Source organism: Heptranchias perlo, chromosome 8 (genome assembly GCF_035084215.1).
Source record: "Heptranchias perlo isolate sHepPer1 chromosome 8, sHepPer1.hap1, whole genome shotgun sequence".
Lineage (NCBI taxonomy): Eukaryota > Metazoa > Chordata > Chondrichthyes > Hexanchiformes > Hexanchidae > Heptranchias > Heptranchias perlo.
In genome coordinates, this window is record NC_090332.1 from 89,815,178 (window position 1) to 89,841,050 (window position 25,873).

Sequence of the window (25,873 nt, forward strand, 5' to 3'; positions counted from 1 at the left end):
GCCGGAGATGGCGGCCGCCGGCCCAATCGGTTTTGGACGGCTGGAGTGAGGGGGGGCGGGGGCGTGGCCGGGGGCGGGGCCGGGTTGCCATGGCGGCGGTCGGGACCTGGGCCTTCTCGCTGCCGGCTGTGGAGATGGTCAGGAAACTGGTGGCGGAGGGGAAGACTTCAACCGACTGTGTGCAGCGGGCAATGGCAGGTGATCCCGCAGGCAGGGCTCCCGAGGCCGAGCTCATTTGAAATAGTGGCCGCGGGATCTTTTGCATCCGCCCGAGGGGGGGCAGACGGGGCCTCGGTTTAATGTTTCATCCGAAACACGGCATCTCCGACAGTGCGGCGCTCCCTCAGTACTGACCCTCCGACAGTGCGGCGCTCCCTCAGTACTGACCCTCCGACAGTGCGGCGCTCCCTCAGTACTGACCCTCCGACAGTGCGGCGCTCCCTCAGTACTGACCCTCCGACAGTGCGGCGCTCCCTCAGTACTGACCCTCCGACAGTGCGGCGCTCCCTCAGTACCGACCCTCCGACAGTGCGGCGCTCCCTCAGTACCGACCCTCCGACAGTGCGGCCCTCCCTCGGCACTGACCCTCCGACGGTGCGGCGCTCCCTCGGCACTGACCCTCCGACGGTGCGGCGCTCCCTCGGTACTGACCCTCCGACAGTGCGGCGCTCCCTCAGTACTGACCCTCCGACAGTGCAGCGCTCCCTCGGCTCTGACCCTCCGACAGTGCGGCGCTCCCTCAGTACTGACCCTCCGACAGTGCAGCGCTCCCTCAGTACTGACCCTCCGACAGTGCGGCGCTCCCTCGGTACTGACCCTCCGACGGTGCGGCGCTCCCTCGGCTCTGACCCTCCGACGGTGCGGCGCTCCCTCGGTACTGACCCTCCGACAGTGCAGCGCTCCCTCGGCACTGACCCTCCGACGGTGCGGCGCTCCCTCGGCTCTGACCCTCCGACGGTGCGGCGCTCCCTCGGCTCTGACCCTCCGACGGTGCGGCGCTCCCCCGGCTCTGACCCTCCGACGGTGCGGCGCTCCCCCGGCTCTGACCCTCCGACAGCGCGGCGCTCCCTAAAGTCTTTGAAACTTTTTTGAATGAAAATATTAATCACCTTCAAAGTGGTGTTTAATATAGCTTTATGAACACATCCCATACACTAAATTAAAATATTTGAGGTTATATATAGGAATTAAACAGGAAGGTGAATGAATTAGGTTGTGAACACAGTGATTTATTAGTGTCCTAGCTGTATTTTGGGAGGTTGCAGATGGATAGTGGAGATTTATATTTGCTGCTTGCACTGCTCTGGAGTAGGAACATAGGTACAGGAGTAGGCCATTCAGCCCCTCGACCTGTTCTGTTATTCAGTGAGATCTGTAACCTAACTCCATCCTCCTGCCTTGGCATTATATGCCTTAATATCCTTGGCTAACAAAAATCTATCGATCTCAGACATAAAAATTACTAATTGAGCTAGCATCTACTGCTTTTTGTGGGAGAGAGTTCCACACTTCTACCGCCCTTTGTCTCGTGAATGGCCTGGCTCTGATTTTCAGGTTATGTCCCCGTGTCCTAGACTCCCCAGCAGTGGAAAAAGTTCCCTTGATCTACCCTATCACTTACTTTCAAAATTGAAAAACCTCAATCAAATCACCCCAAAACCTTCTATATTGCAGGGAATACGAGCCTAGTTTAGATCATCTCTCCTCATAATTTAACCCATGCAGCCCTGGTAATATGCTGGTGAATCTGCACTGCACTCATTCCAGGGTCAATATATCCTTTATAAGGTTTGGTGCCCAGAACTGTACACAGTACTCCAGATGTGGAGGGCTTTGTATAGCTGTAGCAAAACTTCCCTTTATATTCTAGTCCTCTAGATATAAAGGCTAACATTCCATTAGCCTTTTTGATTATTCTTTATACCTGACCACTACATTTTAGTGATCTGTGTATATGGCCATGGAGGGAGGACAATAGTAAATCAAGGGCCATGCACAGATCCATAATTGACAGTTGATATTAAGTTTCTTGGGCTTGATATGTAATGCAAATTGTACCTCAGTAATATGTTGATTGAACTTCCAATGAATTTTGAGGGATACATATCAATGCACGTTAAAGTCATGGCATCAAGATGTAGAGTATGATGTAATGTATTGTGATTTGGCTTTCTACCAAGGTCACATTGATTGCAGTTATGCTGTAGTAGATGCAAGCTACTTTTTTTTTAAGTGGTTCTGTAACTGATGTTAATCTCACATTGCTATAATGTTTGACAAGGTTATAATGCAAAAGACTATAATTCAAAAGACTATACTGCACTGACACAAGACATGGAATATAACGGGACTATAAGCAAGAATCTGATATTTTAAATTGCTACTAATGTACAATATACAAAAGTAAGGAAGCTATGCTTCAGTGTACAGAATCTTCGTCAGACCCCATCTGGAGTATTGCATTCAGTTTTGGGCATCACTCCTCAGAAAAGATATATTGGTCTGGGAGGAGGTACAGAGCAGATTCACTCGAGTGATACCGGGGTTGAAAGGGTTAAATATATTAGGACAGGTTGCATAAACTTGGTTTGTATTCCTCGGAGTTGAGAAGGTTGAGGGGTGATTTAATCAAGGTCTTTAAAATCATAAAGGGATTGAATAGGCTAGATATGGAGAAACTATTGCCTCTGGTGGGGGAATCCAGAACAAAGGCACATAATAAAATTAGAGCTAGGCCAGTCAGGAGTGAAATCAGGAAGCACTTTTTCCACGGAAACAAAGGGTTGTGTAAGGTCATAAATTTAAGCCTCAGTCGAGGAAGTGGGCTCGGAATCTGGATTGACGCTTCAGTGCAGTACCTTGGGAGTGCGGTAGGAGGTGCCATCTTTTGAATGAGACATTAAACCAAGGCCCCATCTGCCCTTTTAGGTGGATGTGAAAGATCCCATGGCATTATTCAAAGAAGGGCAGGGTAGTTCTCCAGGTGTCCTGGACAACATTTCATGGTTTGCACCGCAGGGTTTTAAAAGATATAGGGGAGGAAATTGCAGATGCGATAGTCATAATTTTCCATAGCTCTCCGCATTCAGGAATTGTGCCTTTGGATTGGAAAATTGCAAATACCACTCCATTATTTGAAGAAGGGAGGGAGGGATAAACCAGGTAACTACAGATCAGTCAGTTTTACATGAGTTGTGGGGATGTTACTGGAATCTGTCATCAGGATATAGTGACTGATAACTTGGACAAGAGTGCGCTGATCAAGGAGAGTCAGCATTGAGTTGAAAAGAGTAGGGCAAATCTCACTAATCTAGTTGATTTGTATGAGGAGGCCACTATCATGGTGGATAAAGGAGTGTCTGTGAAGGCATTCGATAAGGTTCTGCATGAGCGATTATCAGCAAAAATTACAGCACATAGAATTGGAAGTAATCTTGTGACACGGGGTGGCAATTGGCCGGGAGCAGGAGACGGAGAGTAGGGTTAACGGGAACGTTCTCTGATTGGTGGGATGTGACAAGTGGTGTTCCCCAGGGATCCGTACTGGGATCTCAGCTTTTCACCATATTTATATATAAGTGACTTAGATGAAGGAAGAGAGAATTTTATATCCAAATTTGCAGATAATACTAAGTTAGGAGGCACAGTAAGTTGTGTAGATGGGAGCAGGAAGTTACAAAGGGACACAGACAGACTAAGTGAGTGGACAAAACTACGGCAGAGAGTTCAATTTGGGGAACTGTGAGGTCATCCACTTTGAATCCAAGAAACACAAATCAGAACATTTTCTTAATGGTGAGAGACTAGGAGCTGTGGAGGAGCAGAGGGATTTAGGTGTCATGTACACAAATCACTATAAGAAAATCACAGTTACAAACAGTAAGCAGAAAGACTAATGGAATGTTGGCCTTTACCTTAAGGGGGTTGCAATACAAAAGTGATGATTCAGTTGGATGGAGGCTTGGTCAGACCCCATCAGGAGGACTGTGTTCAGATTTGGGCACCACACCTCAAGAATGATATATCGGTCTTGAATAGGGTACAGCACAGACTCACCAGAAGTGTACTGGAGTTGAAATGGTTAAATATATTAGGACAGATTGCAACTTGGTTTGTATTCCCTTGAGCATAGTAAGTTGAGAGGTGACCTAATCAAAGTGTTTAAAATGACAAAAGGATTTGATAGTTTCTCTTTATCTACTCTATTTCCTCTGGTAGGGGAATCCAGAACAATGGGACATAATAAAATTAGAACTAGACCATTCAGGAGTGAAATCAGGAAGCACTTTTCACACGAAGGGTTGTGGAAACCTGGAACTCTTTCCCCCAAAAGGCTGTGGATGCTGGGGGTCAATTGAAATTTTCAAAACTGAGATCAATAGATTTTTGTTAGGTAAGGGTATCAAGGGATACAGAGAAAAGACAGGTAAATGGAGTTGAGCTACAGATCAGCCGTGATCTAATTGAGTGGCGGAACAGGCTTGAGGGGCTGAATGGCCAAGTCCTGTTCCTAGGTCACATTTATCCCTCAACCAACATCACTGAAACATTATCTGGCCATTTATCTCACTGCTGTTAGACCTTGCTGTGCACATTTCCCTACATTACAACAGTGACTACATTTAAAGTACTTCATTGACTGTGAAGCACTTTGGGACATCCTGAGCTCATGAAAGGCACTATATAAATGCAAATTCTTTTTTTTTTTAGTTAAATGGACTTTTAATTAATCTCTGCACTCAATAGCATTCCTAGTAATATATAGTACTGTACAACAATTCAGGAAGAAGTTTAACTGCGTGAGGTGAATCAAACCAACGCTGCTAGCGGTGAGCTTACACTGCCCAGCAATACATCGGTACTTTAAGGTCCAACGTGGTGTGATAGCATGTTATAGGACTGAGGCAATTTTCAATTTTCCCACTCTGCTGAGCGCCTGTACGTAGCTGTTGTGCTGTGGGGAGGCACCAAGCAGAAGCAAGGTAACAGCCCACATAGGAGAGGGGAAGTTGGAAGGAAAGAATTTGTGCAGAGCTGCTATGAAGCCAGACATGGGAAATGTGGGTGCTCAGAGGTCTGTTCTCAGATCCTCTTTGAGCCCCATGTGCAGCAGAGCAGATAGTATGCTGAAAGCAATGTAAATGAGGGTTGTCAAAGTTATTGATTGTGAATCTGAGCACAACCCTGCAAAAGGCTGTGGTATGAACTGGATGGTTGGGCCTCTGGGGAATAATGGCTGTTCAACTCTTGCTGCAGATACTGTTGGGCCTGTAGGTGGCACTGGTGGAATAGCTCCCTCTGCAGATAACCATGCTGAAAATGTGGTCAGAGCTGCATCCCCAACTCAAGATAGAAAACATGTTCATCCTCTGAAGTGAGATTCACATCTATGCCTTGCACCTTCCAGGAGGCTGCAGATATTAGGACAGGTGGTCAAAGAGGTAGGTTTTAAGGAGCGTCTTAAAGGAGGACATAGAGGTGGAGAGGTTTAGAGAGAGAATTCCAGAGCTTAGGGCCCAGGCACGGCCGCCAAAGGTGCAGTGATGAAAATCGGGGGATGCGCAAGAGGCCAGAAATCTCGGAGGGTTGTAGGGCTGGAGGGGGTTACAGAGATAGGGTGAGGCGAGGCCATGGAGGGATTTGAAAACAAGGATGCAAATTTTAAAAATCGAGGTGTTGCCGGACCGGGAGCCAATGTAGGTCAGCGAGCACCGGGGTGGTGGGTGAACAGGGCTTGGTGCAAGTTAGGATACGGACAGCAGAGTTTTGGATGAGCTCAAGTATACAGAGGGTCCAAGGTGGGAAGCCGGCCAGGAGAGCATTGAAATAGTCGCGACTGGAGGTTAAAAAAAAAAGGCATAATCCCGTAGCATAATGGATCTGTTAAACTGCTTCTTACATTTAAAAAGGTAATATTTCAGCTCAAGAATTGTGGGGCTGACATTGGATGCTCCCACTCCCTGGCACGGCACATTAGATGTTCACCGAATTCCACCAGGCGGAACAGGCTTGAGGGGCTGAATGGCCTACTCCTGTTCCTACCATGCCACCCGAGTGTGGCATATCTTTGACAGTATTGCAGGGTAACATCAACTGAAGTAAAATATATTAATAACTGAAGGTTTCTTTCTGTTTCAACTTACAGAACTAGAGAATGATAAAGAGACAGGCTGCTATGTGGTGGGCCGAGGGGGCTTCCCAAACAAAGCTGGAGTTGTTCAGTGCGATGCTGCTATCATGGAGGGGCTACCTGGCCGTTTCGGGGCTGTAGCGGCCCTGCCCGGGTATGTGCTGATTGTTAATTATTATCATTATGTATAATTCTCCAAATCTGGCCTCTTGCACAGCCCCGATTTTAATCACTCCACCATCAGCAGCCGTGCCTTCAGCTGCTTGGGCCCTAAGCTCTGGAAATCTCTCCCTAAACCCCCCTCTCCTCCTTTAAGACACTCCTTAAAATCTACCTCTGAACAAGCTTTTGGTCACCTATCCTAATATCTGCTTATGTGGCTCGGTGTCAAATTTTGTCTGAAAATCACTCCTGTGAAGCGCATTGGGACGTTTTACTATGTTAAAGGCGCTATATAAAAGCAAATTATTGTTGTTGTATTCCCATTTTCATCAGAATTGCTCACTTCTACATCAACCTCCCCCTGACATTCAACGGCATTACCATCACCGAATCCCCCACCATCAACATCCTGGGGGTCGCCATTGACCAGAAACTTAACTGGACCAGCCATATAAATACTGTGGCTACGAGAGCAGGTCAGAGGCTGGGTATTCTGCGGCGAGTGACTCACCTCCTGACTCCCCAAAGCCTTTCCACCATCTACAAGGCACAAGTCAGGAGTGTGATGGAATACTCTCCACTTGCTTGGATGAGTGCAGCTCCAACAACACTCAAGAAGCTCGACACCATCCAAGATAAAGCAGCCCGCTTGATTGGCACCCCATCCACCACACTAAACATTCACTCCCTTCACCACCGGCGCACTGTGACTGCAGTGTGTACCATCCACAGGATGCACTGCAGCAACTCGCCAAGGCTTCTTCAACAGCACCTCCCAAACCTCTACCACCTAGAAGGACAAGAGCAGCAGGCACATGGGAACAACACCACCTGCACGTTCCCCTCCAAGTCACACACCATCCCGACTTGGAAATATATCGCCGTTCCTTCATTGTCGCTGGGTCAAAATCCTGGAACTCCCTTCCTAACAGCACTGTGGGAGAACCGTCACCACATGGACTGCAGCGGTTCAAGAAGGCGGCTCACCACCACCTTCTCGAGGGCAATTAGGGATGGGCAATAAATGCTGGCCTCGCCAGCGACGCCCACATCCCATGAACGAATAAAAAAAAATCATGTATAATTTCCATGGTTCCATGGCAGGAGAATTGATTTGGTAAAGCATCTAACTAATCAAATGGAAAGGTTCCTGTGTCCATGGCTCAGATTGTTAAGCAATGAGTAGCTGATTCATACAAACTAAAAAATTCTCAGGTTTTATCCGTAGTCTGAGCTGCATTAGCTGATATCAACCAGGGCAGTGGTACAATTAGCCTAAGCAACCCTAGGTTAGGAAAAGGGGAAAATCAGAAAGTCAAACTGCCCGTGGTCACGATCCCATGACTTCTGCTGGAAATGCACATATTTGGACATCAGGTGAGAATAAGCTCAGTTTCTGCTGCAGTTCTCCAAGCAATTGAATAGCATGACAGCACTGTGTGTCTAGGCTCAAATGAAAAAAAATCCCACTTGGAGAAGGTACCAGAGAGTGCCCATAGAACCAAAATCTGATGAGGAACTTCTTTTAGAAGAGGAGAAAATTCAGAGGAAACAGATAGAATAAGTGAGTTTTAAATGTCTTTTCTCAAAATATTCATTGATCCAAATTATGGTTGATGGCATTGGATATAGAACAGTACAGCACAGAAGGAGGCCATTTGGCCCATTGTGCCTATGCCAGCTCTTTGAAAGAGTTATCCAATTAGTCCCACTCCCCTGCCCTTTTCCCAGAGGCCTATAATTTTTTTCCCCCTTCAAGTATTTACCCAATTCCCTTTTGAAAGTTATTATTGAATCTCCTTCTACCACTCTTTCAGGCAATGCATTTCAGATCATAACAATTCACTGCATAAAATGTTTTTCCTGCATGGTGCCTTCTTTTGTCAATCACCTCTATCAAATCTCCTCTTAACCTTCTCTGCTCTAAAGTCCTTTGCTGCAATGTGGAGTACACTGACTCCACAGGATAATGGAGAAACTACAAAACAGTTAAGTGTGTTGCTGTGTGATTCCTGACCCTTGTGCTTATATTAAAAATGTAGATACTGCACTCACTCTTTTCCTGCATCAGGTAGGAATCCTTTTTTTTCCCCTCCAGGTACTTTTTTCCTGGTCTACACAAGCCACATGCCAGGTTTCAGAATTGTTTGGCAATTTCACCACTGATAGGACTTGTGTAATAACTGGATAGCCCAGTGGTGAAGGATAGACCATAACAGTCTGGTCTTCAGTTGCTTCTAAGCCTTTATTTACTGAGATGCACATTACCACACCCTACCTAAGCTTTCATATAAATAGATACAAGAGAGTCCCCAATTGATATGCACCACCTGAATACAATAAACTGTAATTGCTATGTCACATGCATACAATTAACATTGGACATGAGCTGTGTTCAGATGTGTTTTTAAGCAAAAGCTTGCTTAAAAGGGGTTAGCATCTTAAGACTGCCCCATGCTGAGTGGTGGACTCATAAGCATCTAAAATGCGGGATGAGCAGTTATTTCGCATAAATCCCATACATAGGAACAGGAGTAGGCCATTCAGCCCCTCGTGCCTGCTCTGCCATTTGATAAGATCATGGCTGATCTGTGATCTAACTCCATATACCTGCCTTTGGCCCATATCCTTTAATACCTTTGGTTGCCAAAAAGCTATCTATCTCAGATTTAAATTTAGCAATTGAGCTAGTATACAACAGTCAATGCATTCGCAATGCCTGGCCATTCAGAAAGACATCTAGCACCTTGATATTGACAAACTTTTGATATCTACTAGTCTTTGAAAAAAGCTTTTAAAAATCAGAACACAGACACCAGTGAACAGAAGTTATACTGATTGTACCAAGTGTCTCTCATCATACTCAGTGTTCTGTATGTTTTGCCTGCTGTGGAATAAAGCAGCTTATGAATCAAACCGAACAACGTCTTGCCTAGTGTTGACTCAGTCCGCCTTCGAGAGATCTAGAACACAAGGGAGTTCCATTGTTAGACTACCAGGTTGTGCTACTGCACTGGTAGATATAGAGTAGTGGGAGTCAACTTAGGTAAGAAGCAGGCGATCAGATCACTTAAGGGAGCAGCTGACACCACTGAACCTAAGTAGATATCTGAAACAGACCCAAATTTGTGGCACCATGCATCAACTGTGCCCAAGAAAGTCAGCAGGTGAACTTTTCCCAGATGTCCAACTTTGAATAGACCGCCAGGAGATCCATAAGAGTGGCTAAGAACAGGAAATAATCTCTGACCTGTGCTCTTCAGCTACCCAAGTGGCATGATTGAGCTAAGGAACTGAACAACCCAGACAATTCTGGACACAAACCCATGTGGTCCAAATTTACTACATTGCTGCACTGCCTCAGCAAATATGTTTCTTGATTAACTTGTTGCCTTACATGCACTAAAGTAGAGTCCACCATCTCTGTTATATTGAATCCTGCCCTCACCTGATTCATATATGTGCACTTCCCAATAGGCATCACTAAACAGCGATCAACAGTCAGAACCTCAGCTAATTCCCTCTTAGCCCAGGGCACTGAGGCCAATTGCTGAATGCTTACTACTACCATGCTTAGGTCAGCTACCCTGGAATTCAATCTTCAACTTTCCTGGTCTTTAAACCAAACTGTCAGAGATTTCTGTGGGAAGTCAAAGCCCAAGAATTAGGAGATATTTGAAACTGCTATGAAATCATATTTAATTGTTTGTCTAATACTTCATTTATCTGAGTTGAATGATTAATATGCATTGTTGATAACATTTATGTCTTCCTCCTGGAATACAATATTTTCTGTGTCCTACCATAATGTTAATGATTTATATATTGTTCTTTGTTGCACAATTGCTTTTTAGTTAAAGCGTTTGAATTAATATAGCCATTTTACCAATTACCCCACTTTTGGGGTTCCACATGCATTTCATTGACCCAGAAGGTGAGACCTTAATATAGTGCATGCAGAAAAGTAATTTAGGTCAGCCAAAAGTATGTCAGTATTTTAGTATTTTGAAGATCTTTAACTCTGCACTAATTATAACGCAGGATTTTTCGCTTTGTGAAAAAGCCAGTCTGAGAATTGTGCGGCTACACAGGGTTGGAGTGCACATGTGCAACCAAAGAAGTACACAAATTGCTTATTGTTGACATGGGAAGTGTTTTTATAACTCAGTTTTAAAAAAATGTTTTTTGCATTAGCATTGCCATCCCACTGACAGTGGCTCGTATGGTGATGGATAAAAATGCACACAACATGCTAGTTGGAGAAGGAGCAGTATCCTTCGCCAAAGAACAGGGATTCAGCATTGAAGACAACAGTGACATGATGACTGAGGAAAGCTTGGCTGCCTATGAGGTAATCAAACTTCAATACAGTTAATAATTATGTATGATTGGTACTCCTACAAATGATCTTTTCTGGTCAAGTTTGTAGAATTAGAACAAATGTTAAAAGTGAAAATTTTATCCAAATGCAACTCAAAGATTAATTTCAAGCTCCGGCTAATATTTTAGCTTGCATACCGTTGTTGATCTAATAAAAGTCAACATGCTGCAACTTTCTTGCTGAATTGTGCATTTGTGCACAACAGGCTGCTCTCTGATATATAAATTAATAAAATATTTCCCCTCATCTTCTCAAGGTACTGCATGGCAGTGGGGTCCAGTTCCATGGCCACCAGTAGTCCTCCAGTACCTCACCTGAATATCACTTCTTTATGTGAGTGTGAGGAGGCTCTTTGATCAAGAGGAGAGGAATCACAGCCTTGTCTGATCATTTCCCAACATCTATACACATACACTTCCCAGTAAGAACCACTGGATAGCAAGCAGATGTAGTATAGTATAGGTAATGTTTTTAACCCTCCCTAGCACAGAGACATTAAGGCCAACAGTAGCACCCTCAGCAGTGCTATGGGTAAGAGCAGGCAACTCAGCAGACTGGGGATTGAACCCACAACTGTCCTGCTCTGTATGGCTCAGTACTACACAATTCAGTACAATTATTCTTTCTAACAAGGGCGAGCCCAATTTAATGCTATTTAATGGATCAAAAAAGGATAGAACAGGGTACTTTCTAAATGGTAAAAAGTTAAAAACAGTGGATGTCCAAAGGGACCTAGGGGTTCAGGTACATTGATCATTGAAGTGTCATGAACAGGTACAGAAAATAATCAATAAGGTTAATGGAATGCTGGCCTTTTTATCTAGAGGACTAGAGTACAAGGGGGCAGAAGTTTTGCTGCAGCTATACAAAATCCTGGTTAGACCGCACCTGGAGCACTGTGAGCAGTTCTGGGCACCGCACTTTCGGAAGGACATATTGGCCTTGGAGGGAGTGCAGCGTAGATTTACTAGAATGATACCCGGACTTCAAGGGTTAAGTTACGAGGAGAGATTACACATATTGGGGTTGTATTCTCTCGAGTTTCGAAGGTTAAGGGGTGATCTGATCGAAGTTTATAAGATATTAAGGGGAACAGATAGGGTGGATAGAGAGAAACTATTTCCGCTGGTTGGGGATTCTAGGAGTAGGGGGCACAGTCTAAAAATTAGAGCCAGACCTTTCAGGAGCGAGATTAGAAAACATTTCTACACACAAAGGGTGGTAGAAGTTTGGAACTCTCTTCCGCAAACGGCAATTGATACTAGCTCAATTGCTAAATTTAAATCTGAGATAGATAGCTTTTTGGCAACCAAAGGTATTAAGGGATATGGGCCAAAGGCAGGTATATGGAGTTAGATCACAGATCAGCCATGATCTTATCAAATGGCGGAGCAGGCACGAGGGGCTGAAGGCCTACTCCTGTTCCTATGTTCCTATAATCCTTCTGCCTTTAATATAATCTTTCTCAGTTGTCAATACATAGCATATTCAGAATTCACACTCCAGTCCCTGATTATCAAAGCGCTTATGTATACACTTGATAAATATGTGTATTTAAGGGGAAGCTAGATAAGCACATTAGGGAGAAAGGAGAAGGATATGCTGATAGGGTTAGATGAAGTAGGGAGGGAGGAGGCTCCTGTGGAGCATAAACGCCGGCATAGACCAGTTGGGCCGAATGGCCTGTTTCTGTGCTGCAGTTTCGATGTAATATGTAATTGTGTAAACTTATCACATTTATTAGCTGCACATTTGCTTCAAAAGCATCCTTAGGAGGATCCAGATAGGAAATGAAAAGACAAATCATAAGCTTTTCCAAATACAGCCTATATTACACTTCAAATCTTTACCAAATGGTTGTGAAAACACATGTTATGATTTTTCTGTTTATTTTATATTTGGGGTTCTTAATTAATTGTTTCAATTTGTTTAGGAATTTTTAGAAAATCACAAGAGTACTTCCAAAAATCACGACACTTTAGGTAAGAAGTACCTTGTGCACCATAAGAACAGTACTTATGTATTGGTGTTTATGGCCTGCTTAGTACATCAATGTAATTAATACATATCAAAGGGATATTGCTGTTTTTTACTAGAGACATTTTTCAAACCCTGCTATCCTGCATAATGCTTACAGCAGTGTTATTTACCAATTCCTTTGGATTACAATTTTGTTGATTAAGCCCCTAAAATACAAGTAGTTGTTGCACAGATGCATTGCTCTCTCATTCTGAAAATCAAAGGACCAGTTTAGCATTTCCCTAGAAGAGGACAAAGAGATCTTAGAATGAGTTGCTCAGGAGCAGTTCATGTGACTTTCAGTACAAGGAGTGACATGGTTTTGAGATGCAGGTTGCTGACAGGTAATGCAGGATAGACTAAAATGAGAAGGAAGAGAGGGTAAATATCATCGCGATCCTGTATCTACCTGTCATATTTCGTTGTCTCCGACTCCCTCCATTGCCTGCCTCCCAGGAGCTCTAAAGCTTCCTCCTTGTAGTGGGTGTTAGTTTGGAGGCTGAAGGGCCCACTTGCTGTTGCCAATCTCCCTCCAGTGTTCTGGGAGATGTCATATTTCAGGGGGCCTTTTGATCATTTTTCCACAAAGGGCACATAGATGAAAGGTGATTAATATGTTAAATGGAAGTTTTTTCTCCAGAGATTAAACAATAAGCAATTTGTTAGCTTTAGGTGACCGAGGAATACCTCTCACCCATTATGTTGGAAAGTCCATTGAACCCTGTCTGTCCGTGAAGAGAGAAATAAATAGAGACTTCCTGAATAATAAACTAGGAAGGCTGCTAGGGCAGTCATGGTTTTAAAGAGAGAGAGAGAGCTGCAAAAATTTTATGCAGGCTCAGAAAGTCAGAAATTCTGGACAAACGATGTCTTCCAATTTTGTCTAAGTCAAGTAAGATGACTCACCAGTGTTGGGAGAGCTTAGCGTGATCTTTATTTTGTATAATTACATGAAGATAAGTTGTACTGATTGAACTAAGTGCAGCTGATCATAATTGTTGTTGGAGATGTTCTTTTACTATGAAAGAAACCATCTTATTGATGAATATCAAACCTCACCTCATCAAATGTTTGCTCAGTCTGCGTTCAGAGGGATTGAAGAAGCACACTTGTGAAAGCGATGAATATCCAGTCCAGATCACAAGTGGATGCTGTTGTTACATCCCTGGGTTACGCTATCGTACAAACAGATATAGGGTAGTGTGGGTCAACTCCCATAAAAAGTAAGACGTTCAGACTGCTTACGGAAGCGACTGATGCCACTGAACCCAAGAAAACAGCTACGGCAGACCTGAATTTGTAACAGCAGGGTTTCACCTTGAAAAAGAATGCAAATAGTGGAAATGGCTTCTTGTTGCCGTGAAGTGCCGTCAAATCCAGGTGTCCGCATAAAGACCGCAGTAACGGTTATGACACATACACGAACCAAGCAATTACATACCAATGTAGAATTTCCAGTACTGGCCGCGCCTCTAGCTAAACTGTTCCAGTACAGCTACAACACTGGCATCTACCCGACAATGTGGAAAATTGCCCAGGTATGTCCTGTCCACAAAAAGCAGGACAAATCCAATCCGGCCCATCAGTCTACTCTCAATCAACAGCAAAGTGATGGAAGGTGTTGTCGACAGTGCTATCAAGCGGCACTTACTCACCAATAACCTGCTCACCGATGCTCAGTTTGGGTTCCACCAGGACCACTTGGCTGCAGACCTCATCACAGCCTTGGTCCAAACATGGACAAAAGAGCTGAATTCCAGTGGTGAGGTGAGAGTGACTGCCCTTGACATCAAGGCAGCATTTGACCGAGTGTGGCACCAAGGAGCCCTAGTAAAATTGGAAGTCAATGGGAATCAGGGGGAAAACTCTCCAGTGGCTGGAGTCATACCTAGCACAAAGGAAGATGGTAGTAGTTGTTGGAGGCCAATCATCTCAGCTCCAGGACATTGCTGCAGGAGTTCCTCAGGGCAGTGTCCTAGGCCCAACCATCTTCAGCTGCTTCATCAATGACCTTCCCTCCATCATAAGGTCAGAAATGGGGATGTTCGCTGATGATTGCACAGTGTTCAGTTCCATTCGCAACCCCTCAGATAATGAAACAGTCCGTACCCACAGGCAGCAAGACCTGGACAACATCCAGGCTTGGGCTGATAAGTGGCAAGTAACATTCGCGCCAGACAAGTGCCAGGCAATGACCATCTCAACAAGAGAGAGTCTAACCACCTCCCCTTGACATTCAGTGGCATTACCATTGCCGAATCCCCCACCATCAACATCCTGGGGGTCATCATCGACCAGAAACTTAACTGGACCAGCCGCATAAATACTGTGGCTACAAGAGCAGGTCAGAGGCTGGGTATTCTGCAGTGAGTGACTCACCTCCTGACTCCCCAAAGCCTTTCCACCATCTACATGGCACAAGTCAGGAGTGTGATGGAATACTCTCCACTTGCCTGGATGAGTGCAGCTCCAACAACACTCAAGAAGCTCAACACCATCCAGGACAAAGTAGCCCGCTTGATTGGCACCCCATCCACCACCCTAAACATTCACTCCCTTCACCACCGGCGCACTGTGGCTGCAGTGTGCACCATCCACAGGATGCACTGCAGCAACTCGCCAAGGCTTCTTCGACAGCACCTCCCAAACCCGCGACCTATACTACCTAGAAGGACAAGAGCAGCAGGCACATGGGAACACCACCACCTGCACGTTCCCCTCCAAGTCACACACCATCCCGACTTGGAAATATATCGCTGTTCCTTCATTGTCGCTGGGTCAAAATCCTGGAACTCCCTTCCTAACAGCACTGTGGGAGAACCTTCACCACACGGACTGCAGCGGTTCAAGAAAGCGGCTCACCACCACCTTCTCAAGGGCAATTCGGGATGGGCAATAAATGCCGGCATTGCCAGTGACGCCCACATCCCATGAATGAATAAAAAAAGTGATTTTTTTTTTTATGCAATGCATATGTGTAATGCTGTAATTAAAAGAAGATCCCATGCGGTTGGAAACAAGCCAGTGTGGTTCCTATTTTCAAGAAATGCAATATTACAATCCTGGGTAACGACAGACCCAGTAGTTTTTTTTATTGGTAACTGGCAAAATAATGCAATCAACCATTAGGGACAAAGTTGAGAAGTACCTGTATGAAAATAATCTAGTAAATGGTGGCCAATATGCTTTCAAAGGGGACAGACCCTGCCTGACCAACCTCCTTGACTTTTTTGAGGAAGGATACATCCCGAATGGATATTGGAAAGACCAATCATATAGTATATTCAGACTTCTGGAAATTCTTCAGTAAAGTTCCACGTGAAAGGCTGATACACAAGCTTAATGCGTTGGGTATCCTAAGTAAAACTTGGATGTGGATAAAGGACTGACTGAAAGAGAGAAAGCAGCGGGTATTATTTAGGAGCGTGACATCAGGCTGGGACGATATACTAAACGGAGTGCCCCGGGGATTAATGCTGGGACCCCTACTATTTCTGATCTACGTGAATGACCCAGATTCAACAACTCAAATATAAACTGCCAAATTCACAGGAGATACTAAACTGGGAGGTGGGTGCTTGCCAGAGAGTGAAGACTGATGGACCTACTGTAATTCTTCAGTTGTTTCAAGACAATAATTTCAAGTGGATAGAACTATGGCAAATTAAATTCAATACAGATATGTGGACGGTCTCATACATCAGAAGAAAAAATGGGTAACATACTTAATGAATGTTTCAGGAAACGTTACGCTTGCAGGAAGTATCTGCAATATTTAAGATTTCTATTATATTAACGGTGTGGCATTTCACTAGCAGCTTATTCAATGTAATATTTTCTGCTTTGTTTGTTGTTAGGTCTGATTGCCTTGGATCGTCTGGGAAATATAACTGTAGGTATGGACAGTACTTCTACAGTGGCTGGTGACATATAGATTTTAGTTTCATCTTATCCAGAAGTTACCATTGAGTTGCAAATGTGCTTTCGCTGATTTTGAGTTGAACTCTTTAGGTGTATCTACTTCGGGAGCTCCATTCAAAGACCCTGGACGTGTTGGTGACTCACCTCTGCCTGGATGTGGCCTTTATGCAGATAATCGGGCGAGTATCTTCTACAATTTAATTCTAAGATGTGTAATGAGAAGAGTTATATCACTTGTTTATGTGCCAATAAACATTTGACAATTTCTTTATAACTTAATTTGTTGGTTTACATTTGAAGATTGGTTAAGATAGTAGAGTAAACCTTTTAAGATGCAGTGTTGCTAGATCACATGATGATGTACTTCTATTGTACCTTTCCACTGGGCACCTAACCTCAGCCCGTGAATAAACAGGTTAAAATGGTGCATGCATGAATTTGATACAAATGTGTTAATCATTGTTCTAATATGGTCTCTAATTTGGGGGTCGCGGTGTAGTATGAGGCTTTCTGTGAGAGACGGTGAATTAGTGGACACGGTGTAGTATGAGGCTTTCTGTGAGAGGTGGTGAATTAGTGGACACGGTGTAGTATGAGGCTTTCTGTGAGAGACGGTGAATTAGTGGACACGGTGTAGTATGAGGCTTTCTGTGAGAGACGGTGAATTAGTGGACACGGTGTAGTATGAGGCTTTCTGTGAGGGACGGTGAATTAGTGGACACGGTGTAGTATGAGGCTTTCTGTGAGAGACGGTGAATTAGTGGACACGGTGTAGTATGAGGCTTTCTGTGAGAGACGGTGAATTAGTGGACACGGTGTAGTATGAGGCTTTCTGTGAGGGATGGTGAATTAGTGGACACGGTGTAGTATGAGGCTTTCTGTGAGAGACGGTGAATTAGTGGACACGGTGTAGTATGAGGCTTTCTGTGAGAGGTGGTGAATTACTGCACCCTTTAGTGACTGGCTATATGTCATTTGCAGAGCAGGCATTGGTCTGGGGCTAGTTTACCTGCTACTCCTCTGGACTGGAAAACACTAGCTCAGGATGGGGTTCAAAATTAAATTGTATATTTTTTAATTACAGTGTTATTTCTCTAATTATTATGGTGGGTTGTTTTTCTGGTTTGTATTTTTTTTCAAGGTCACTCCATCACAAACCTCCCTTGTGAAAAGTTGTTATTCTTTCAGACTGGAGCTGCTGCTGGTATGTGTTTCTTGCAACAAGTTGCATGGTTTATTTTTGGTCATCCATAAAGCAACAGAAATTACACCTCATAATATTTTTTGTATCAAACTTGCAAACTATTCACAAGACTGTGTATGACATACATCTCTAACTGTTGGCTTTAGGAAATCAGAAATGGGCAAGTGTTACTTGATAATTTTGAAATTACTCAATGTTTAAATTTAATTTAAAAATCTGTTATCATCTATTTCAAAATAAGTCTCATCTTAAAAACAAACAAAAGACTAGTTTCCAATAGTTATAAGGGATAAGATACAATAGCGAAGTATAGGCTGTTGTATTTCACTCCATCTTCTTTATGCTGCCGCTACTTTATTTGTATTGAGCGTTTTAGCATTCCATTGTCCAGTAAATCTTATCAAGAAACAACAGATATCATGCAAACGGTTTATGGTATTTTTGACTTTATTGATCTGCAGTAGTTCATTAAATGGTCGAATATATAGCATTCAGTGGGAACTTGTTTTGTAAATTATTTAGCTAATTATACCTATTCTGCCTTCCTTGCTCAAATTCTCCCTCACCATCCTTATCCTTAGGACTATAATTGTTCATTACTTACCATGTCTCCATTCCAATTACATGAAATTAATTCAGGCATCCAAAACTTACACCGGGTAATACTCCAAGCATCAATGGTGTAAGCAGACATAGTGGTCTCCACATTAATTTATGTGATCTTTCTGGTTTTTGATACCAGTTGTGACAAAATCCTCACTCCATTTCCAAATTATTTTTCTCACTTTTCTCTTTGTAATTTTCCACCTTCCCAAGGCAAGAAAACAGACTTCCTCCCAGGTCTGCATTAATGTCACTCTGTAACTGGCCACCATGAAGTGTATAAGAGTAAAAGATAAGAACATAAGAAATAGGAGCAGGAGTAGGCCAATCGGCCCCTCGAGCCTGCTCCGCCATTCAATAAGATCATGGCTGATCTGATCCTAACCTCAAATCTAAATTCATGTCCAATTTCCTGCCCGCTCCCCGTAACCCCTAATTCCCTTTACTTCTAGGAAACTGTCTATTTCTGTTTTAAATTTATTTAATGATGTAGCTTCCACAGCTTTCTGGGGCAGCAAATTCCACAGACCTACTACCCTCTGAGTGAAGAAGTTTCTCCTCATCTCAGTTTTGAAAGAGCAGCCCCTTATTCTAAGATTATGCCCCCCTAGTTCTAGTTTCACCCATCCTTGGGAACATCCTTACCGCATCCACCCGATCAAGCCCCTTCACAATCTTATATGTTTCAATAAGATCGCCTCTCATTCTTCTGAACTCCAATGAGTAGAGTCCCAATCTACTCAACCTCTCCTCATATGTCCGCCCCCTCATCCCCGGGATTAACCGAGTGAACCTTCTTTGTACTGCCTCGAGAGCCAGTATGTCTTTTCTTAAGTATGGACACCAAAACTGTATGCAGTATTCCAGGTGCGGTCTCACCAATACCTTCTATAACTGCAGCAATACCTGCAGATGGCTGCCCTCTACTTTTTTGTCTCTCCCTGTAACAAAATGCCTGGCTGCCACTTAGTGCTTCCCATGATGGCATGGGTGAGATTAATAAGAACTTGCATTTTGCGCTATATCATGTCCTCAGGAGATCCCAATGCCCTTCACATCCAATGAATTATTTTTGAAGTGCAGTCACTGTTGTTATGTAGGCAACCACAACAGCCAATTTGAGCAGAGCAAGGCTCCACAAGCAGCAAATTAATTGAATGACCATTTAACCTGATTTTAGTGGCGTTGATTGAGGGACATATGTTTACTAGAGCATGGGGAGAATGCCCTGCTTGTCTTCAAATAGTGACATGAGTTCTTTTGCGTCCACCTGCACAGGGAGACAGGGTCTTGGTTTAACCTTTCGTCCAAAAGATGTAACCTCTGACAATGCAGAACTCCCTCAGTACTGCACTGAACTGTCATGTGTTGAAGTCATGAAATGCCACTTGAACACACAATTTTCTGTCTCAGCTGAAGCTGGGCTCAGTTGGTCATAACTGAGTAAGTTACCATTCGGTAATAGTGAGTCTCATCCCCTGAAGGGGCTGTTTTAGGCAATAAATAAAAACTGAAACAGCAGCTTCAGGACCTCCATCGCACTATGCCACCATTTAACCCATTCTTAGTCTTTCAATTGGAGGACAATGATGTGGAGGAAAGTGGATATATTAAAAATTTAAATTGAAATGATGACATGAACTAATGTTCTCAAAAACTTCATTCAAAAGTATATGTTCTGTTTTTTTTAAATTGGAGCCACTGGTGACGGCGACAAAATCATGTGTTTCTGCCCTAGTTTCCATGTTGTTCAGCTTATGAAGCAGGTAATGTGTTTTAAGACTTATTTGAAAGTTTTATGAGAGTTTTTTTTGGTGTTTGCATTTTTTATTTATTAAATAATAATCTATAAAAAAGTAAGTTATTCAATTAAGCAATTCCAAAGATGTTACAATCTTTAGGAATGACAGCAGAAGCAGCAGATTGAATTCATACCTTCTATGCACTGTAAGATACTTATTGTTCTTATTTTTAAAGCAATGAAAATGTTAGCTGTTAACATTTCTAATACCACATTACCTTGTGGTGTTCTTTAAGTTAAAATTGTTGCCTGACTGTGCTGCTGATTTTTAGTAAACAAAACTTTTTTTCTTCTTCATTATTATAGTTTTTCTGTCCAATTAGAATTTTACATGCATCTCATTAAAACTCATCAATTAGTTATTCAATATTAGCATTTTTCGTAATTTGCATTTATTTCAGATTTTACGAAACCCTCAAAATTATGATGTATTCTGCTGCCCGTATCCCAGCTCGCTCCAAATCCTGTTCACCCATCACCCCTGTGCTCGCTGACCTACATTGACTCCCAGTCCGGCAACGCTTGATTTTAAAATTTTGATCCTTGTTTTCAAATCCCTACATGGCCTCGCCCCTCCCTATCTCTGTAACCTCCTCCAGTCCTACAACCCTCCGAGATCTCTGCGCTCCTCCAATTCTGGCCTCTTGTGCATCCTCGATTTTAATTGCTCCACCATTGGCGGCCGTGCCTTCAGCTGCCTAGGCCCTAAGCTCTGGAATTCCCTCCCTAAACCTCTCCGCCTCTCTCTCCTCCTTTAAGACGCTCCTTAAAACCTACCTCTTTGACCAAGCTTTTGGTCCCTTGTGCTCAAATCTCATGTGGCTCGGTGTCAAATTTTGTTTGATAATCGCTCCTGTGAAGCACTTTGGGCGTTTTACTATGTTAAAGGTGCTATATAAATGCAAGTTGTTGTTGAATTCAGGATTGGAATTTTGTAATGAAGTTCTAATATGTGGTAATTAATTTTTCTCTCTATCTTCTTCAGGGGCTTTCTCCCGCAGACGCATGTCAGTCTGTAATTCAGGATATCTGTCACAGAGTAGGAAAGGAAGCCATCTTTGAAATTGGGCTAATTGCATTGAATATGAAGGTACCTGGTGTAGTTCACATATGTTTTAAAGTCTGAATAACGATTGTTTTCCAGAAGGGGTCACAGGATAGCAATTGGAGTGGGAGCTCAGGCTGATTTTTTCCTCTCATGCCTTGGGATGTTTAAGGCAATTGGAGCACGTCAAATCCTACCCAGGGGATCAAACCTAGAACCTTCTTGTTCTGGTTTCATTCAGATCGACACTGGGCAGTGCATTGCCAAATGAGCCAGTGGAATGCTTCCAAAAGATTTATTTTTAACCTCTGTTGAAAATCTATATTCGTAAAAAAAAAATCTGTGTTCAGTGTGCTATGAGTTAGATGTAAACAGTAGCATCAATTTCAAATGAAAAGAGTTATCTTTATTAATCTACCTTATCAGTATTAGACAATTCCCTTTGAAGTGGCATTAACACATTACTCAAGTCCAATCCATCACACAAAGCACTGAATGAAAACTATACAGTTAGTATGTCAACCAACACAACACTGGGATCCTTAAATAACCATAGCATTTCTGCTGAAATAATGAAATATTAGGCAAGAGCATTTTGAAGAAGGAATACTTTGGGAGGGTGGAATGGGATAGTATTTTTCTTTTATAATCACTTTCAGTTTTCATTTTGTTGTAATGTTCTTCGCCAGTAGAAATTGTTTAATTTACTGCAAAGCTCTTAACTGACCATTTATTAGATTATCTTGAAACCAGTGAATAATTGTAGGCTTATCAGGAGCAGCAAGGAAATACCAGAGTATATCGGTGAGTAGAAATACACTGTAAAGAGTAAGAAGAGAAAATTAGCACCAATGAAATTAAATGATTCACGTTATTACATTGTTATGCTAAACCTTTATCAAACACTAGTTAGGCCCCAGCTGGAGTATCGTGGCCAATTCTGGGCACCACACTTCAGGAAGGATGTCAAGGCCTTATAGAGGGTGCAGAGGAGATTTACTAGATTTTAGTATTGTGGAGAGACTGGAGAAGCTAGGATTGTTCTCCTTGGAACAGAGAAGGTTAAGGGGAGATTTGATAGAGGTGTTCAAAATCATGAAGGGTTTTGATAGAGTAAACAAGGAGAAACTGTTTCCAGTGGCAGAAGGGTCAGTAACCAGAGGACACAGGTGATTGGCAAAAGAACCAGAGGCGACATGAGGAAAAAATGTTTTACACAGCGAGTTGTTATGATCTGGAATGCGCTGCCTGAAAGGGCGGTGGAAGCAGTTTCAATAATAAACTTTCAAAAGGGAATTGGATAAATAGTTGAAGGGGAAATTTTTGCAGGGCTATGGGGAAAGAGTAGGGGAGTGAGACTAATTGGATAGCTCTTTCAAAGAGCCGGCACAGGCACGATGGGTCAGGTGGCCTTCTTGTGTGCTGTATCATTCGAGAGTCTATGATTATGTATCAGTCCATTAAACCAGTTAAGGTGGTATTGATTTACTTCTAAGAGTAGATTTTCCCGTCTGTGCATAGATCGAGTGGGAGTTGGGCACAGTGGGTTTAGAATGTGCTTGGAGGAAGGGGGGCTAGCTGCCCCAGAAACATGGAGAATCAGCCTCATGTGAATAGTTTCAATGGACCCTTGGCTCATATTGGACCTGGTGTTGGGAGCTCACCAAAGGGGAGGGTGGGAAATTGTGCGTCAGCAGCTCTTTGAGAGCTTTAAGAACAAGGATGCTAGGAAAATTTAACGGGAAGTGGTAGCATATGAGGAGAAAGTTTTTGTTTGCCTTTAAAAAGGCTGTAAATATTTGGAGAACAAAAGGAGGCTGGCAAAATCTAGTGGCTGGTAAAATAAATGTGGAGGCAGGAAAAGGAATCTGTGGGCAACTGATGGAGTTACGCAGCACTCAAGCACCTTTATTGTCTGGCAAAGTGGAGATGCTGCTGCTTGAGGTGGTTACTGGAGAATTTCCCTGCTTCCCACTCCAGGGCAATCTCCCCAAAGGACAGCAATGCAGCATACCTGGAAGGACATGGAGAATTCCCTACTCCTTGATTAATGCCATGGGGTTTCTTTAGCATAACCACAGGAACCACCAGACAGGGCCTTGGTTTAATGTCTCATCCAACAAAACAGAGCCTCTGACAGTGCAGCATTCCCTCAGTGTCAGCCTAGATCACGTGCTTAAGTCGTAGAGTGGGGCTTGAATCCACAAGCTCTTGTTGCAGAGGGATGAATGCTCCCACTGAGCCACGCTGAAACTTATTGGCTCATTTTCAGCTTCACAGTATGTTTCATTTCAGGCATTGTTTTCATATTGCTAATGAAATACATTTTGTATTAAAAAGCAAAATTCCCTGTTTATTACAATCGATACCCATTTTAGGAAGGACCCATTTAAAGATTTTCTTGTAACTGATGACGCATTTGCTAAGCAGTTTTTTTTTTACACAGGGTGAAGTTGGAGCTGCTTCAACTGTATGTTTTCCTTATACATTCTGGACTCATGGGATGGAAGCAGCTGAACAGGCAGAGCAGCCCTCATACAAACCATAAATTAGCGTTAAATTTGACTAAAGTCATTGCGATGATTAAAAACCTATACTTTTTACAAAACTGTAAAGCACTGCAGTGGTTTCACAGGTTAGTGCCCTGTGCCATCAGGTTTAAATCCGAGATGGTTGACATGTTGAGCTCCCGAGCTGAAAACAACTTGGAGGTGCAAGGCTGGGCTTGAAAGCACTCAGAAATCTGCTCTTATTTCTTTTGTACTTTTTTAAAATGCGGGTGATGCTGACAAGGCCACGTTTATTGCCCATCCCTAGTCGCCCTAAGGTGGTGGTGCTGGGCCTTCTGCTTGAACCGCTGCAGTCCTTCGATTATTTGCTGACAAAACTCAAGAATTTCTCCAATCAGTTTTAGAACCTGATAATCTTTTCTATGTATTGAAAATCAAGCTATCTGGACTGTTGAGATGCCTGACATAAAAGCCCCTGTTTTGACTCTTGAATGGGGTACTGCTGGCAGACGGTGCAGACTTGCCTGCACTGGCAATTCACTCCTCATCAAACGAAGGAGTGAGTAAGGCAAGATTATTTCCTCTGGTTGGGAAGTCAGTGACAAGGGATCATCAATTCAAATTGTCACTAAGACCGTGCATTGTGAGAGGTTAGGAAACATTTATTTATGCAGAGGGTTGTTGGAGCATGGAATATCTTGCCACAGGGAATGTTTGAGGCAGAGACCATTGCATCCTTTAAGGGAAAATTGGATAGATATTTGAAGCAGAGAAAGGTACAAGGCTATGGGGAGGGAGCAGGTCAGTGGAATTTGTTTTAGAATGCTCCAGCACTGACATGATGGGCCAAATGGTCTCCTGTGCTAACTAGCTCTATGATAATACGACTCAACTCCTTTTCATCCCCCTTTCCCTTCTGACTTTTTCAGTTTAATCTGCCCGATATTTTTTTAAATTACAATTACCAACACCATTTACAAAACATTGATTTAATCAGAAACAAATAGGTAGCTGCTGTTCATTGTGCTTCCTAATTTTCCAACTACTTTTCATATTTTTAATGTCAATTCTGGCTCCAACCGTTCTCTCCGATTTCCTGCCACCTGCTGGAAATGTTAGTACCATGAAGGGAGGTCCAACGCATTCCTCAGTTGTTGGTAGGATGTTCGTCTATACTCGACTTCCAAATCCTTAACCTGACTGAGACCCTTAGATTTCCAGGGTGTCCCCCCCCCAACTCCCACCCCCATTCTAAGGTCTTGACTCTTCCAGGTTGGAGTACTGCCTCTTCTTGCACCGCGATTGTGAAGCGTAGTTTCTTCTGAAGTAAAGTAGGTTGTTACCATTCAAAAAAAAGCTGCAATTTGGCCAATTCAGGTCATGTGTTGTCTTGTTACTCCTGTCAGAGTGTGCTTCCTGTGATATGGAAATCTACAATTGTTCTTTATCAGAAAAGGTAACATTTAACTGTATTTAGTGGTGTGATTGCTGCTCTTCACATTTCTTGATGACAGTCATCATTATTTCCTGGCAAACTGAGAAATATCACAACTGAAATAAAGTGGAACCAGCGTAGATGGAGGTTGTACTTCTGTATAAATCTTCCTCCCATATCTTTTAACTTCCCTTCTTTTTATATTTATCACTTTGTACAATCCAATGTGAAATCTCCCCAGTTACAACAGATTAAACAATCTAGGATAAAAACAGAAAACACTGGAACTATACAGCACATTAATCAGCATCTGAAAAGCGAAAAGGCAGATTAACATTTCAGGTGCCGACCTTTTGTCAGAACTGGAAACAGGAAGAAAAGGGAACTCCTTAATAGGACTGAACCAAACAAAGGTGCTCACTGCATCATCCCTCCTTAAATACTCTCTCACACCTCCTCCCAAGTTCTAATAAACCCAAGACACCTCCCATCGCAACCAGCATACGCTCTGATTTACCATGAGCGGAGAAATGATATTTTATTTTAAATTAGACTGGTGTCCTGGGTAGAGTCCCGAGGATCTCAGGCCACCATACAAAAAAAGTGTTGGGCTGCCCTGGGACTAGAGGCTGGGCAGCAACCTGTCAGACTGCCTAAAACCT

The 25,873-nt window shown here is 43.2% G+C and overlaps 1 protein-coding gene across 1 annotated transcript; it reads left to right on the plus strand.

Moving 5' to 3' along the window:
• Positions 1 to 76: 76 nt before the first annotated feature.
• Positions 77 to 25,351, plus strand: zgc:153169 (uncharacterized protein LOC767799 homolog). Its single transcript, XM_067989500.1, is given in 11 exon segments — positions 77 to 198; positions 6,146 to 6,284; positions 10,487 to 10,643; positions 12,607 to 12,655; positions 16,550 to 16,588; positions 16,704 to 16,792; positions 17,802 to 17,817; positions 20,119 to 20,186; positions 21,207 to 21,311; positions 23,713 to 23,783; positions 23,785 to 25,351. Coding segments are annotated over 11 exon segments (1,053 nt in total). The 5' UTR covers positions 77 to 89; the 3' UTR covers positions 23,996 to 25,351.
• Positions 25,352 to 25,873: the final 522 nt, after the last annotated feature.